Source organism: Rhipicephalus microplus, chromosome 8, assembly GCF_043290135.1.
Source record: "Rhipicephalus microplus isolate Deutch F79 chromosome 8, USDA_Rmic, whole genome shotgun sequence".
Classification (NCBI taxonomy): Eukaryota; Metazoa; Arthropoda; class Arachnida; order Ixodida; family Ixodidae; genus Rhipicephalus; species Rhipicephalus microplus.
The window spans coordinates 21,943,772-21,959,689 of record NC_134707.1 but is presented as its reverse complement, the minus strand read 5'-3'; the positions used below and the strand labels follow the sequence as shown (position 1 = coordinate 21,959,689).

Sequence of the window (15,918 nt, the reverse complement as noted above, 5' to 3'; positions counted from 1 at the left end):
ACAAATCTCCTGAACAGTACTCACCAGTCGGTCGGTTCCATGGATGCGAAGCATCCTGATGGAATCGGTCGGGATGGTCACCATAAAGGTAAGTTTTGAGAGAAATAGGCCTCTTATTACTCCCGTGTTGGCCTCTTCGACCGTTAATTCATACTCCTCATTACGCTGTAACCAACAAGTTTGAAGTAAGCTAACAAAAATCAGGAGATGGTGGAGTCGTAAATTGGTGATAAATTGTATAACATGAAATATGGCTGAAGCGAACGCTTCAGGAGATTTGTCTTCGTCAGCGCAGCAAATGGGGTTCCCTGACAAGTGCACATAAATGCAAATGAGGTATTGTCCACTTCACATTGTTAGGCACACGTTTTGAGTACGCATCTGAGCACGCCAATGCATCTGAGTACACCGTCATGGGTTCCAGTGGAGCCAGGTTTGACTGGCACGTTCCCATTCAGGAAACACGCACCAAGATGTGGGCGCAAGTTTGATAACATCAGGAAGGGCTGGGAGTCAACAGGGAGGGATAGCTCAGAGGGCGCCTGTGAAGAGCCCAGGTGCCTCGTATGTTCAAGCCATTAAACTGCCATCGATCAAAATTAAAAAAAAAGAAAAAAGAAGAAGAGGAACGTGGTAGTGCAGGCGAAATGCGGTGACACACGATTAATCCTGGTGTTGTCGTTGGCTGTGCATAAATTTTCACATATGCATCCCCTCCCCCCCACTTTTGTTGCAAAGCTTATTCAATTTTTTCCTCCTTTCAGGAATATTCTACATAAAACTATTATCTACTTTGTACTTGTGTTCTGAGTGAACAACTTTACTCCCCAAAGAACTCGGGTGGCAGTCAGTTGCCTCACGTTTCTTATCGCCTATAGCACCACATCTCGTATGTTGAGGTCTTCGCTAAAACTTTGGGCACAGGTAATTTTTTTGTCATTTACGCGTAAGCTCTTATAAATGCAAGGTATGCAAATCGCTTCTCGCTTATCACGAGCCCACAGATCCACGACATACGCTAAGCAACCTGATTTAAAGCAATTATGTAAATTACTGACTACTACTTCCGACGAAGATTAAATTAGCAGAAAATACTACCAAATTTCTCACGTCAGGCTGATTCTCCGTCTCCTAGCAGCAGCAACAACAACAAAGAAAAAAAAAAGCTCTGTTCGATACTGCAAATTCATTATTAGGCGAGAAGTTTCTCTACTACGCTCCTGACACTGAAGCTACTTACGAAGGGTATGAGTTATGGCAGAGCGTTTTGTAACGAGTGGGAAAGATTAAACCACCAACTCATTACTTAATCTGCACTGTGTGACGCCTGGGGTGGTTCTACTTTTCGGCCGCACTATATTACATCCACACGACTACATTATACGGTCTTTCTTCGAAAGAAGTTGCAAACACTTGCGTTGCTTGGCGTAAGCCTGCATACAAAGCGGAATGCCTAGGTTCGTTTCCGGCACAATTGTTACTAAGGTGCCACTATTTGACCATTAAGTGTAGGCTCGACGTGTATTGCCTAGGTTCGTTTCCGGCACAATTGTTACTAAGGTGCCACTATTTGACCATTAAGTGTAGGCTCGACGTGTATTACTGCCTTACATCGAATTCGAAGAGCCCAAATTTTAATAAAACTCGACATCAGTTTAAGTATATATGTACGCGATGTCCAGAGCAAGTAAAAGAAAAGTTCTGGCTTTTCAAGTCGCTAGACTTTGTCATTTAGGTTTCAGTGCATTTATATCTCATTCCCTAATTAGGTGATTATTATGCAAGAAAAAAACTAATGCTGTAAGAAAGTCAGTTATACCGACGTTCATGGGGGTAAATAAGAGAGCAACGCTGCTTCCTTTTTCGACCATAGCAATATGTGGTCTTCCTGCTTTTTCTCTATCAAATCGCAGGTGCACCAACTTTTTGATGGATGGGCTCTACGATTTACTTCATATAACACAGTAGCATGTCGACTAACTTGTAAACCCAGTAAACGCTCCGGACCCAGGATGGATGGATGGATGGATGGATATGGCTGTACCCTTTAGATCGGGCAGTGGCTAGCGCCACCAAGCCGTAATACCTAATCATCATCGTCACTCATAGCGCCACCTTATGGCGAATTTCTTTACTTGAACTACAATCACAGAATGTCGACAAAAAAAAAAGAGAGAGACGAGTGAAAGTCTTGGCAAAGCAGAAATGAAAGCTTAGAAAAAAAAAAGATCAAGCGTGGCCAAACGTGAGTGTGCCTGGAACAAATGTGAGTGTGCCTGGAACATGACGTCGTCAAATTTATAGACGACACGCAAGGATGTACTGCTATACACCATAAATAATGTGTAAGCCCCTTTTTCCGGCCCGACCTCACGTCGAGTGCAAAGTGGAACGGATTGCCGTACGCAAATTCTTACGGCCCGAGAAAATTCTCGAACGCCGTCTCACACGTCGTATATAACCGAGGCAATCCGAGTGAAGAGACTCGCAGATTGAAAGAACGAGAGCGCGCGAGGACACGGGCAAAGCGAACCGCGCAGACAGCCACGTGAAGGCCTTTTTGAGCTCGGCTAGATTGACTTGGAAGGAGAAGCACTGAGGAACACTCCCGAAGCCACCCCATCACTGAGCGCCGACCCAATCCCTCCCTACACCACCCTCCCCATTCCGCAGCTGAAAATGGCGTGCACGTAATACTTCCATTTGCTTTATTTTTCGGAAGCGAAATGTTTGGACCAGTAGTCTGAGTGAAATCCAAAGTGTATGGCTTGCGTGTTTCGTTATGCACGCTGTCTCTTAGCCTGATGGTGCCCCAACATGGCGGCTTTGGTGACGTAAAGGTAGCATGATCACGTTGCTCTTGACGGACTGCAATGCGACAACGATGCAGCCACACTGTTATCGGTTCCTGTGCGTCGGTAACGAAATAACTTAGAAGTGATGTGGTGATGATGTTAGCTCGACTTCACAAACCTTGCATTCTATCATGTCGTACACCAACATGGCGGTTTCAGTGACGTCACTGCAAACCATCGATAGTCACAAGCGTCGAAGCACCTTGAACGTTTTAACATACTCATTTTTCAGAACTAAAGTGCTGCTTCCGGTTTTCGAGGAGGCCATTGTGTCGTGACGTACGTGTCGTAGGGTGACCTGTGGTGACGTAGGTGACAACGCGGTAGCAAAGGAACGCTCTTTGACACACTGATTTCAGTGTAGTGATGAGTCTGACAAATTCACGTTTTGTTGAGGGCAGACAGTGATGTAACAAAAGCGCCGGACAAGGTAAAAAACGCAAAAATTTTGAGAGGACGTTTAAGAAACGTCGTTCTAATATTCTTTTGCCTTTTGCCTAACTATGCTTCCTTTGATTAAACTAATTTCACCATGTTGTCAAAATTCACCATCTCAGCTCTCGTTGGCCCATGGTTTCTACGGTTTCCACTGTGTCGTGATGCAGCAGGCGGTGACGTAGAAGCAGGAATGCTATTTCCCCAACTTGCTGCTTGCGTCATAAAGTCCAATTCACAATCTTGTCCACACTCATTATCCCAGTTTCGTGCTTTCCAAGAAGCCACCATGTCTCAACTTTGTAGACAGTGAGGCTGCAACAAGGGGTATAAGTCTGCGCATCGTACTATTCCGTCACGTTGTCATATTCGCCATCTTGTCAGGGTTGTTTGGCTGAGGAAGGCTTGCACAGCTTCCCCACTAGCTTGAAACACCACAGTTAGATAATTTCCCATTATAATAAAATTGGACATACTCCCGAATAGTGGCGCCACAAGACCCTTCACGGCCCCCTCGAATCGCACCGGTCTTCAGTGCGCAGCAGTTTCGGTGACTACTACGTCGTAGAACGCGAGGGACATGACGTAGCTGGGTTGTGAACGAGACAGCCAAAAGATGTGACAAAATTTCGTGACATTCTGTTTGTACGTGACCGCCTTATACTGTAGTGAGGTCACGACACAGACAGCTCCTGGAAACTAAAGCGAGCATGACTGTGGAAAACAACATACAGTAAACCAATTAGGGCTCCCTGAACCATTCAGAGTTCTTTTTCGTAAAGTTAAGAGACCAAGAACCTTCATGTGAGATCGCAACCCCAAGAACAACAACAACAACAAAAACAGCAACATGTCGGAATTCGTTTAACAAGGGAAGCTGTAAAAGACGCTGTAGAATTAATGGAAGCGCAGCTCGCAAAAAAGCAATATGCATTCTTCTGCGTTCAAGAAGCCAATAAAGGACATTTAAAAAATGCCGCAGTGTGCTCACCGAACCGTGGTAGCTGGTCTTATAGTAAGGGAACAAAGGCACGGGTTAAAGAAATATCGGCCCTCCAAAAAAAAAAAAAACCTTGAGTTGTAGGAAGAATATTCAATAAACAACGCCCCTCGATCTCCCCCGAAAAAAATTGACTCTGATTGCTGTGCTATGTAAGCCTCTTGGAGAGTTTGTAAACTAATGCCCCCAACAAAACGTCATTATTTCAATCAGTGGCCAAGCAATCGATTACCGTTTTCAACTGAACCCATTATTAATACTCCACTACGAGTTCCCAAACTTGTCTGCAATTCCTATCCTGTGTACTGTACCGAGTACAGACTTCATTCAATTATTTGGAGGTCGTTTTTCAATAGTGCTAATGAGATAAGCAGCAGGATTAATATGCGAAGGCCACCCATCCGGCGCAAAAGTGCAGCAAAAAGGCCACTGCCCCGGTAATAGAGAGATGAACCCTGTTCTTCACGTTTGTTTTTTTTTTCTTTCACAAAACAAATTACCCACAGTAATGACGCCTGCGCCGGAGGCTATGCTAATTTAGAGTCGGCCCACGTTCAGCCACCGATAAATTGCCTGCCACGGGGAACAGCGGTGTCTTTATTCCATAAGTGTTCATTTTGCCGGCACACCACCGGCGCAACTAACTTCCACCTCGCTGGTGCCCCGCCTTTTAGAGCCACCCGGGAAGGTACAAAGCCGAGAAGGGTGGAAGAGTCCGTAGGACCCAGTGAAATAAGAAAAAAAAAAAGCGACGACCCAGGTAAATAACATCAAATTTTTAGAAAAAAAAAGTTTCCCCACCTGACGATTCGGACCACTTCCTTCCGCATTGTGTGCCACTTGGCGTACAAGCGCACTCGCTTCTACGTGTGATTGCACGTTTTGTGCGCTAGTACGTTACTTTAGGAGCGAAGACGTGTTAATTGCTAGGTTTAGGCGGATTGTGTCCGTCGGCAAAAAACACACAGATAAAGAATTGTCAGCGAACTTGACCGGACCGACGCAGTGCTTCGCGTCGAAAAAATTAACTTGGCGTAAAAGTGCATATAAGGGAGCATGATTTCCGAGACATTGCCGAATTATGCCGTCAGTTTGGCTTACAGGACAACACCATGCACTGGCGCAAGCAACGAAAATCGTGCCATTTTCGTACTTTTGAAACTCGGGGTTTCTCATGCACTGCATGATTTGAATGTCAGGAGGCAAAGTTGATAATATATTATGCGTTTTAGGCAAGATACACACCGGGATCTTTGCGGGAAGGCCTCTGAATTTGCTCAATATAATCGATAATCACAATGTGTGAGTTTGCTATGGACCTATTCTACGTTTGCAAACAGTGGTGGGCGCAAGCCCTACTGAGGAGCTTGTAGTGATGTCACGGCGTGCGGATTCCACCCAGACCATAGCTCGCCACTGCTGTCTATGACACAGCACGTCGTGCTGTGCTGCTGACACAGCAGCACAGCACGTCGGGCAGGTGCGTCCCGCGTGTATGCAGGTTTCTCTCCGATGCGCTGTACTCGGAAGCTCTGCAGGTGCCGCACCTGTTGTCACGTGTTCAGGCTCTTCTCTGACGCATTGTGCTCGGAGGCTGCTTTGCAACTGCTGTGTCAGCTGTCAGCGGTGGCGAGCTTTGGGCTGGGTGCAGCCCGCATGCCGTGACGTCAGCGCAAGCGCCTCGGTATAACTACGACGCCTGCCGCTGTTCACAAACGTGGGTTATGTCCATAGCACCGGGTCCAAAATAGTCACAGCTTCACTGGCTTTCATCTTCTCAATAGTGAGAGGGCTCTGAATTAGCCGCGTGAATATGCAAACACCGCAAGGAACAGTTGGGTCAATTCACACACAGAACACTTGAAGACATCAACAAGTTGATGAGAACGTATATTCAGTAGGCTTTCATGTTTTCTAAATCCCCTCGAAGAGACTAAAACGACAACGAACGACATAATTTAAGCGTTTTCTTGACATGACATATGATCCACAGGACATTTTTTTTTCAAAATTTAATGTGTTTAAAGGGAGGTAGGGGCACATGTAAGACTCCGCATACTCATATTATCGTGCATAACAGTTTACCGCGTGAAAGTTGCAAATAACCATAAACAATGCAATGTTCGCGCACGAATGGACACTCACTATCCTATTCCTGGCACTGAAACGAAATTTTTCATGAAATCATGTTTGCTCATCATCAATACTCACACACCAAAGATTTTCACGCTTTGCACAGTAGTTCACTAAAAAATTAGCATGTTGCAGTAACTGGGCAATCACCGTGTACATCTCGACGAAGTTAATAGAGGAACTAGTCAATATAGTTCTGCCTAACTGAAGCGTACGACTGTTCGTTTCAGAGGCGCCCGGCAGAACTTTTTTCAAGTAGCCATGTAAGCAATTCACTAAGCGAGCGCATTGCTTCACTGATTCACTGCCGCAGAAATTCTTCGAATCCACTCAGTACGAGCGGAGTTACAAAGATTTGTCGCACGCTGCAATTGCATTCTCCCTTTTCTCGTCCCGACAAAAGCGTTGTAAGCTATGATGGAAGACACTGCACGGGGAAAGAAAAGGCGTCACGCGCGCTTCGTTACGTTGAGCACTTTTTCTCTCTTTTTTTGTGCTTCCTAGAATACACGGCTTTTCAGTGCCATTGCATGCGCACGTGGAGACAAGTCGCGGCATCCCGCGGTGGCACCTGCAACGACCAAGCGCGCCCTCCTAAAACCAGCCGACGGCTGATATAACAACTGTGATGAGTGATTTTTGAGCTTTTAGCGTCACGTGTCGAGACAAGAGAAAGCAATATTTAGCTGACTTTGAAAACTTATTGTATATTCCAGGCCACGTGCTGCGCTGGAACATTTCGCTCGCGTGTTCTGGGGAGGTTCAACTACCGATCGGCAGCGTTTTCTGACGACGCTCAAAAAGTGTTGCAGGGCCCTTAAACAAGATGCACGAGCTGTGATATACGCTGTATCCGAGAAGCCGCGAGTTACCAGCGGTCACATGACGCCCTCGAAACGTTGACGTCACCAGTCAACCTCGATCAGTTCTCTAAACCATGCAATGATTGCAGATTTATGTGTAGCTGTAGTTCTCAATGCCTTTGTTTTTAACAACTCCTTTTGATGTATATCTTTAACTTTGCTGAACGCACGTGGCAGTGACGCCAGCCTTAAACATAGCAAGTAATTCAACCATAAAGAGTGGTACGACTAAAACAGAAGCGGTCCATCTGATAGGTAATGCACTGAGGGACTCATTGAGCAAGGCTTTAAACCAAGCTTTAGGGTCACGTTTAGTGTTCGTCAGGTGGCATTCTCCACCCCAGCTGCGTAGGTGACGTGCGCGCTGCGTGTGACTGGTACAAGTTAATATTTAGTACAGGTTGACTAGCCCGCTTTTGCCCTTGACCTCATCTGACGCCCTTGACCTCATCTGGAAACTTTTCGTCATCGAATTACGTAATTTGGTGGCCGAAACGGTAGTTGATAACCACATCGAAATATCTGGGACTCGAACCCACGTCTTTTACCTAGTTTGTGGAACACCCCAGCCATCGAGTTAACAAAGTGGCTGGTAAACGAAAAAATGATGAAACGTGACCGATTCCAGCGTAGCGTTCCTGCTGCTCTTGGTACATAAATCGCGTTCGAAGAACATTTGGGTAAGATAAACTGCTTTACAGAAGCTACCACATCATTTAATCTCGGTCCTGTATAGTGCATGCACGTTACCGATATTTCTTAAAACAATGAAGAAAAGCTACCTGTACAACGTTCAGAAACGCGTACATCGGCGATTTCCCGCGATGGTTTGGGGCGTGGGGGCCATCTATCATTTGTCTGGCAGCGCTCCTACGAACCTTACTTCCTGCCGCACTTTCAACTTCCATCTTCACATCCACGTCACAGAAATGAGCGATGGGGGTCAACATAAAGGAATTACGCTGACGTATTTGCGTTATGAGTTTATTTTTTAGTAGAAAAACCTAGACGAGATTTTGGTGCCCCTGTACTTGGAGCCGGGATTGGGACGAATATGAAAACACACGGGAAGAACAACATCACATCAACAGTACGTTGTGATCTCAGTGCAGTACACGCGCAGTGGTGGTGACAGTTGACGTACAAGCAATAATTCAACAAATATTTCTGCAAAGAGTTTACGTTCGCAGTGCACTAAACATCCTAATTCCACTTGTACAACACGCAGATTGCTCAATGAACTTTAAATATGCAAGGATAAGTGTGAGTTGCTGCATAACAAATGTAGTTTTCTCCTTGTACCGAGTGGTGTTCAATACCCAGCGACTTTCCGCATTCTATATCACAGATTGCTTTCGCGGTATATGCAAGCTTTACAATTTTAGCTTTCTATTACTCCCCTCTCTCCCTCCCCATGTGTAGGGTAGCAAACTGGACGCATAGTCTAGTTAACCTCCCTACCTTTCCTACATTCCTTCTCTCTCTCTCTCTAGCTTTCTATTGCACGCTTGCTGATACTCCAAACGACCAAGTAAAGTCATTCTAAAGAGCGCTTACTGGCTATTTCGTACTTCCGTACAACGGCGATGTGTAGCTAATCCACTTCGTAAGTTATGCAAACAGTTTCTCGCGGTAACGTCATTTGAGGCGCTATTTTATTTGTTGCACGTATGGCAGATTTCACCCCGTGACACTGATATAACGATAATCTTCGACTATACTGTCGTTGAGACGCAATTCATGGGCACAACCTAACTATAGCCTCTACTATGTCACGTGACAACATACTGTTTCTACATTTATTTCATCGTGCTGCCCTTACGATTCGAAGATATTGTGGCGCTTCCGCTTTGTTTGTTGTCTTCATGCGCACACCATTGAAATGCAACAGAATTCCACTTATGACGTTTATGTTGGGTCATTTCAGATGCCTAGAAATAACCGCGCAGCAATAGGTCCCGGCAAAAATATAGCAACTTGTTTCCATTTTAAACTAGCACGAGAAATTGGAGGAAAAGTACAGCATAAATTGGGTGAGGAAAACCGAACGTTCACACAAAAATCTGCATTAAACTTGGTCGAACGACGCACAAAATTTTGACTGAAATGTACAGAATGAAGATGACAGACTGCGCACTGAAGGGGCACTCGTGCATCGTGAATCAGACACCCACCTGTCGAATACAGTTGTCGCTTCGATACTCGGAAGAGTACTGATTTCGAGTTGTTTCGGAATCCAGGAACGTGCGATTTTTTTTGTCTCTTCTGAAATTCTGCAAGAGGCAAGAGAAAGCACGGTGAGAAATTTAACGAAGAAATTGGCGTTATACTGCCGACTAACTGAACCAAAATCAAGAAGACATCCATACGCCATTTAGGTAACTTGAAAAGCTCTAAGACTGAACACCAAACGCAACGATTGAGATTAAGGAAAAGAAAAGAGAAAGCCGGACATAGTGCTGGCGTTGAAGGATGAGTTTTGAGTTTCGCGAAAAAGCCTCGTTAGCCTTGCTGTATAGACAGATGCCGGAAGAGACTACAAACGAAAAGTTAAGCTTGATGCTTTAAGACATCCAACTGAAAAAGATGTTTAGTGTGAAAGCCAAACCGTTCAAGCCGCTTTGCTACACAGCCCTGGTTAGTGTTGCTGTGTGCTTCTTTCCTTCATACGAGATTAATTTAAGATTGGCCGTGTACATATCTGTCAATCATATTTTTCTTAGAAAACTTATGGCGAGACAATTTAAGACGGGACCTATCCTATGCACAAAATCTTGTTTCGGTGTGTATAGTACATTCTATAACAGTCAGCACGGCTTAAAAGGATCAGAGCCTTACAAGTTTCCAAACTTCCTCGTAGGTGGTGGTAATGTCAATACACCTTTAAGACAGAGCTCCAAATACATCAATGCATGTCGATTTCCAGAGAGCAGATTTTTATTAGCGAAGAGCATCTAAAAACGTTGTCATTCATTAACATCTTAGCTTTAAGCTGCCCATTTATCACACTATCGCTAATGACTTCGTGATAATTAGTAGCTTTCTCAAGAAATTTTTCTTTCCCAATAGGCTATAATAATTCATAAATAACTCGGCAATGACTGAGAAGTGAATTTTTTTCTTGAGTCCTACTCATTTGGCCTCACACAACTCGTATACGTACCGCCTGCTTTATATTATTATAGTTGTATTCTGTCGCTTTGAGTCAGACCTAATTACGAAAATAAAGTTAGAAGGTTCGCTACGCTACTCCCTGAATATGAATGGACTCACGTGGCTTCGTTTCCTTATTGCCGAGCGAAACATTACAGCCGTCTCACCGTAAGTTTTCTGACACGTTCAAGGCCGTGATGTTGATCTTTCGTGAAGTGTTTGTTGAATTCTTCGAAATTGTTCCCTCTCGAATCACTTGGCCATTTAGTGACTTGTACATTGCTTTAAAACAGTGCAGTTGTTTTTTGTCTTTCCCTTTTTTTTGTCGTCATGCTCAGACTTCTTGTGATGCACTATTTTATCAAGAGACAGCAAGGTAAGCAAGAGTGCGGGAATGAGCTGCAGGGTTTGCCATGCCGAAGTTGTGCGCAGGCTGTGCTAAAAAAGCGAGCAGCAGACGTGAAGTGCAAGCGGCGAGCTCAAGCATGCAGAGTAATGTGCGGGATGTGCAGTGAGAGGATGCCGTGCTTGCTAAAAGCAATTTTGGTGGGCGTTGAATGCATGAACCATTCACAGAAAGCTGAGCTAATCTCTCAAGGGGGATGTAGAGTCATGGTAACTCTAGAAAATAAATATTTCAAGCAATTGCTGCACAAAAGAACCCACGTGTCATTTGGCACTGATAGATTAATATGTGCTCCATACGATGTGGCGAATTTTTTTTAGAAAGTATTGAAGGATATGCTTGATTGTTTCACCGGAAGCTACTTACTGTAGAAAGCCACAATTTTGCATGTTTTCTGCGTAATTTGCGCCCGAGGTTTATCTCCCGTAGCGCAATCTGCCATCGCCAAACTGGCACAGACCAGAGAGTCCGACTGTCTAATGAAAACAAGACATTGCTGGAACCAGTAGACGGTGCTTGCGCAGTGTGGTTTCCTTCGAGCGCTTTAAATGCCAAAATAAAGAAATAAACAGAAAATAGGTAGAATTATTACATATTATTCGCTCATTGTGTGATATTCAGCCCGTCTGGCACACTATCTTAAGCCCCAATTTCGACAAACACATAAACAGCTTCGATAATAGTAAAAAAAAAAAAACTCCACTAGAAGGCGGCTCGCTCTACCACAAGACGCATTGGGAACTTCTATCTGTGTGTTCATTGAAAACGTAGTTTCGGAATTGCAAGTCTCCCTACGAAAATTCTCTTTAAAGTAAGCCATCAGTTCGAGACGTCATCAGACAAAATCTCTGTGCCGCCACTAGTACTCACACAACCTAAACCACAGCTATACCTTGCAAGTAGAAAGACTTTGCCCACAAAAGGGCCAAAGTAAAGTCAATCAGGGATATTGGCAAGCACTGGATAGCACACACTTGGTTGCCGAGTAGATTACAGATATTCTCTGCAAGCCGAAACGCAGAGGGATCGTGAGCAGGCTGTAAAATCCGAAGGCTTCATTAGATAAACAGGGCTTAAGGAACAATACGCTTGAATAAGTTACAGCCACACGTCTCAACACTGCCGTTTATTCCAACGAAAAGGAACCAAGATCCTAGTGCCACGCGCCATCCCTAGTTTTTATCTTCTTGTAGCGTGCACCATGTTCCCCGTTCTTAACACGGGCTTCGACAGGACTAGTGAGAAAGGGACAGTGATTATTGTCAAGTTTCCAGTCGCAGTAATGCCGAAGCTCACCTACTTAAAGACGGGTAGGAATGTCAAAAAAGTAACGCACAGCAGACCGAGATTAACAACTCTTGGGACATAACCCGGAAAGGTCTCACAAGGCCATGCCACGGCAACTTTAGGAAAAACGTGTCCAGTAAGCATCGATGAGGTTCGTAGGTGCAGTGTACCGCGCATCATTTATGGGACATTTAATGTTGACTGGTTAGGGGCCGACGTGAAGGATTGACACGGACGAAAGAGGGGAAGCACAACGCGTGAGCTGTCGCAAGTGTTGTGTGTCTTCTGTTTCGGTCCTTGTGTTGTATATGTGGCAGAACTTCTTGAAGCTATGCGTTGCGGATAAAGTGGAACTGCCAGCCTCGTGAATAGCAGTCAAGCTAAGTCAGTGTTAGAACGTGCCAATGGCGATAACATGGCATGAGGATCATGAGGCCTACAAAGAACCCTTCGTGAATGCACCGTTGATAGTTTCTGAAAGCAAAAAAGCACTGACAGTACATCAGCCTGGACGTTGATTAATGATAATCGTGGTATCTTGGATGCCAGGAACGCTGGTTGGTGGAATGAGAAATAATAGAGGATTCTCGACTGCTTTACGGCACACCCCAGATCCTTGATTGATTGATATGTGGCGTTTAATGTCCCAAAACCACCATGTGATCATGAGAGACGCCGTAGTGGAGGGCTCCGGAAGTTCCGACCACCTGGGGTTCTTTAACGTGCACACGAATCTGAGCACACGGGCTTACAAAATTTCCGCCTCCATCGGAAATTTAGCCGATGCAGCCGGGATTCGATCCCGCAGCCTGCGGGTCAGCAGCCGAGTACCTTAGCCACTAGACCACCGCGGCGGGGCACCCCAGATCCTTATTCAAGCACAATAGAAAGTAATTACCAAACCAAACATACTACAGTAACACCAATTTCATCCCGACCAGTCGATTTTGGCAGGCCTGTAAAAGTTGAGAAGGGATTGTTGTCTCACTGCATTATGCTATCATGCTACATCAATATCTGCATTTCCGAGCTGACTACCCGACTGCGCTAACCGAAGATGCCTATACCCGTTAGTAATAATTAGCTATTCGTTTTGACGAGACAAGAGAAGCTTGTATTGGTTACGTGCTCGGAACGGGCCACATATGTGAAATAGTGAAATGAAGAGAAACAACACAGTGTAAATGCCATGGATTGTCGATTGATTGATTGATTGATTTGTGGGGTTTAACGTCCCAAAACCACCATTTGATTATGAGAGACGCCGTAGTGGAGGGCTCCGGAAATTTTGACCACCTGGGGTTCTTTAACGTGCACCCAAATCTGAGTACACGGGCCTACAACATTTCCGCCTCCATCGGAAATGCAGCCGCCGCAGCCGGGAATCGAACCCGCGACCTGCGGGTCAGCAGCCGAGTACCTTAGCCACTAGACCACCGCGGCGGGGCCATGGATTGTCGATAGTACACTGTTGTTTTACGTCCCAGAACCATGCACGACATTATTCTGACAGGCGCCGTTGTTAGGAGTTCCGGAAATTTCAATCACCAGGGGTTCCATAGCGAGCACCTAAACCGAATTTCACACGCTTCTAGAATTTCGCCTCTCCGAAGATCTGTCCGCTTCAACCGGAATTCGATCCCTGTGTTTTCAAATCAGCAGTTGAGCCAATGTAATGTATTTCCCAGTTGAAGTGGAAAAAAATGACGAAAGATTATCATGTGGGCTTGTTGGGGATTCACCTGAACACGCGCAATTTAGATATGGCGCGAAATAACACACAGGTACAATAAGGCATGAAAAGAAACCAGAGAGTGCCGTGCGGTGCCACGCTATATGAGTTGTTCGGGTTAAAAAGGCGCTTACTACATCACTAAGCGCCATGAATTGAAGCATTTGTTGGAGGCATAGAGTTTTTTAATATACACTAGAGGGAACTCTGGCGCTAGTGTCTATGGGAGCTGCAACACACGGCGCTTCAGCGAGCATGGGAATGATGGGTAGTACACACATATGTCTAATTTTCGTACTTATGGCCTGCTTTTGGCTCCGCGTGTGTTCGTGTGGCTTGAAGCTGTTTTTTCACGAAAACATAAATTAGCAAACGTTCACCGTTTGCGCTTCACAACCTTATTTTTTCTAGGCTTACCATTTTGAATCATGTCACTAATTTCAAAAGGGTTCGTTCTTTCTTTCAAAACAAAACCGTAACCTGCAATAAACAAAGCCGAAAGTGCGATTCGCCGCCCGCAAGTACGAAGACTAGGCAAAAGTGTGTATCCTACCCATCATTCCCATGGTCGCTGAATGATGGCAGCGCCAGAGTGCCCTATAGTTGATTTTGGGAAACTCTATGGTTGGAGGTACCTGCATCCATCGCAAGTGGCGCAATTGAAAGCACCGCAATTGTGCGTTCGAACCATCAGCCATCGAAAATATTATCGACGCGCCAATTGCGCCACCTTATAGTGCACCGTGGTGGAGCAGTGGTTATGATGCTCGGCTGGTGACCTGAAGGTCACGGCTTTGATCCCGGCAGCGGTGGACACATTTTTGTGGAGGCAAAATGCCAGAGGGCGCTGTATACTGTGCGATTTCAGTGCGCGTTATCAAAAGCACCAGGTGGTCGAAACTTGAGGAGTCCATCACTAAGGCATCTGTCACAATCATACCATGGTTTTTGGAAGTAAAGCTTAGATTATTATTATTATTATTATTATTATTATTATTATAAACAATTGCAACGGCTGTTTAAACCCGGGTTGCACGGTAAACGCCAGAGTAATCACTTTTTACTGGGCATGTTTCCTGAGAAAAGCTACTCCACGCTTCCCATCGAGCAATCAAATTTGATGTAAGATATTTTTGCTATAGAATCGGCAGCACGATTTTAGAAGCTTTAGATACATGTAAGCATGTCTCGCGCGACCGAAATCACTGCCGCATCGGTAAGACGGTAGAGCATAATCATCGACACAACAGCCGAGACAATTCATTCGCGCGCAAACATTTCTCAGTGATTTTCAAACGTAGCATCGAGTGTTGTAGCCTGCCATATCACGCCTCGTTTCGCCCACTGACTCGCTTGTCGCTCAATAGACAATTGTATCGGGCCAGTTGGTAAGGATCCATCTTTCTAGGAAGCGCAGCCACTATTACAAAGAACACACACCACAAGCGCTTGTGGTGTGTGTTCTATGTAATAGTGGCTGCGCTTCCTAGCGAGATCGCTTGTCGCGTTGATGGCACGCGAACATGTCGTGTCATGTTGTGGTCGGCGGTATTGAGGCGTTGTTCGGTGCACTGAAACCTTAATCCTGTTTCGTAAAGACCAAGTAGGTTCACTTGCGATCGCACGTGGGTACCGTAATTTCTTCGTTCAAGCCGCGCGGTTCTTGTTATACACAGCAGGCGGCCTTTCTTACGTAAGCTGCACTTCAGATCCTGAGCCTGAAGGATATGTATTCTCTACTTTCGCTTCTATAGCAGATCTATTTACCTCATCGCTGTTCCGATGAAAGTACACGAAGATAATTTTCTGACGTCATTTTTCTGATATAATTAAAAAAAAAACTGCTTTGTTGAAAGATGCATTGGCTTATGTGGTTAGGTAGCTGGATACGCTGAAATAAGCTTGTAATAGCCGGTGTGCTATCAAATATTTTTTAGGCAAATAATGACAGCTCTGACCTTTAAGGTATCGTATTATTGTAATATAAACCCGGCATATACAGGGTAAGGCTGCTCTAAACAAGGTATTGTAGTTAGTTATGTAAGGTTTAGAAC

The 15,918-nt window shown here is 45.0% G+C and overlaps 1 protein-coding gene across 3 annotated transcripts in view; it reads right to left on the bottom strand.

The window, feature by feature from the left end:
- LOC119165256 (cGMP-inhibited 3',5'-cyclic phosphodiesterase 3A-like) overlaps nucleotides 1–15,918 on the bottom strand; it is a 346,756-nt gene that overhangs the window by 97,075 nt on the left and 233,763 nt on the right. Inside the window, exon 2 of one of the 3 annotated variants that reach the window (XM_075871288.1) lies at nucleotides 9,461–9,559. The exons of the other annotated variants lie outside the window; for them this stretch is intronic. Coding sequence (XP_075727403.1) covers nucleotides 9,461–9,559 — 99 coding nt within the window. The remainder of the gene's footprint in view (nucleotides 1–9,460; nucleotides 9,560–15,918) is intronic. 3 annotated transcript variants of the gene reach the window in all.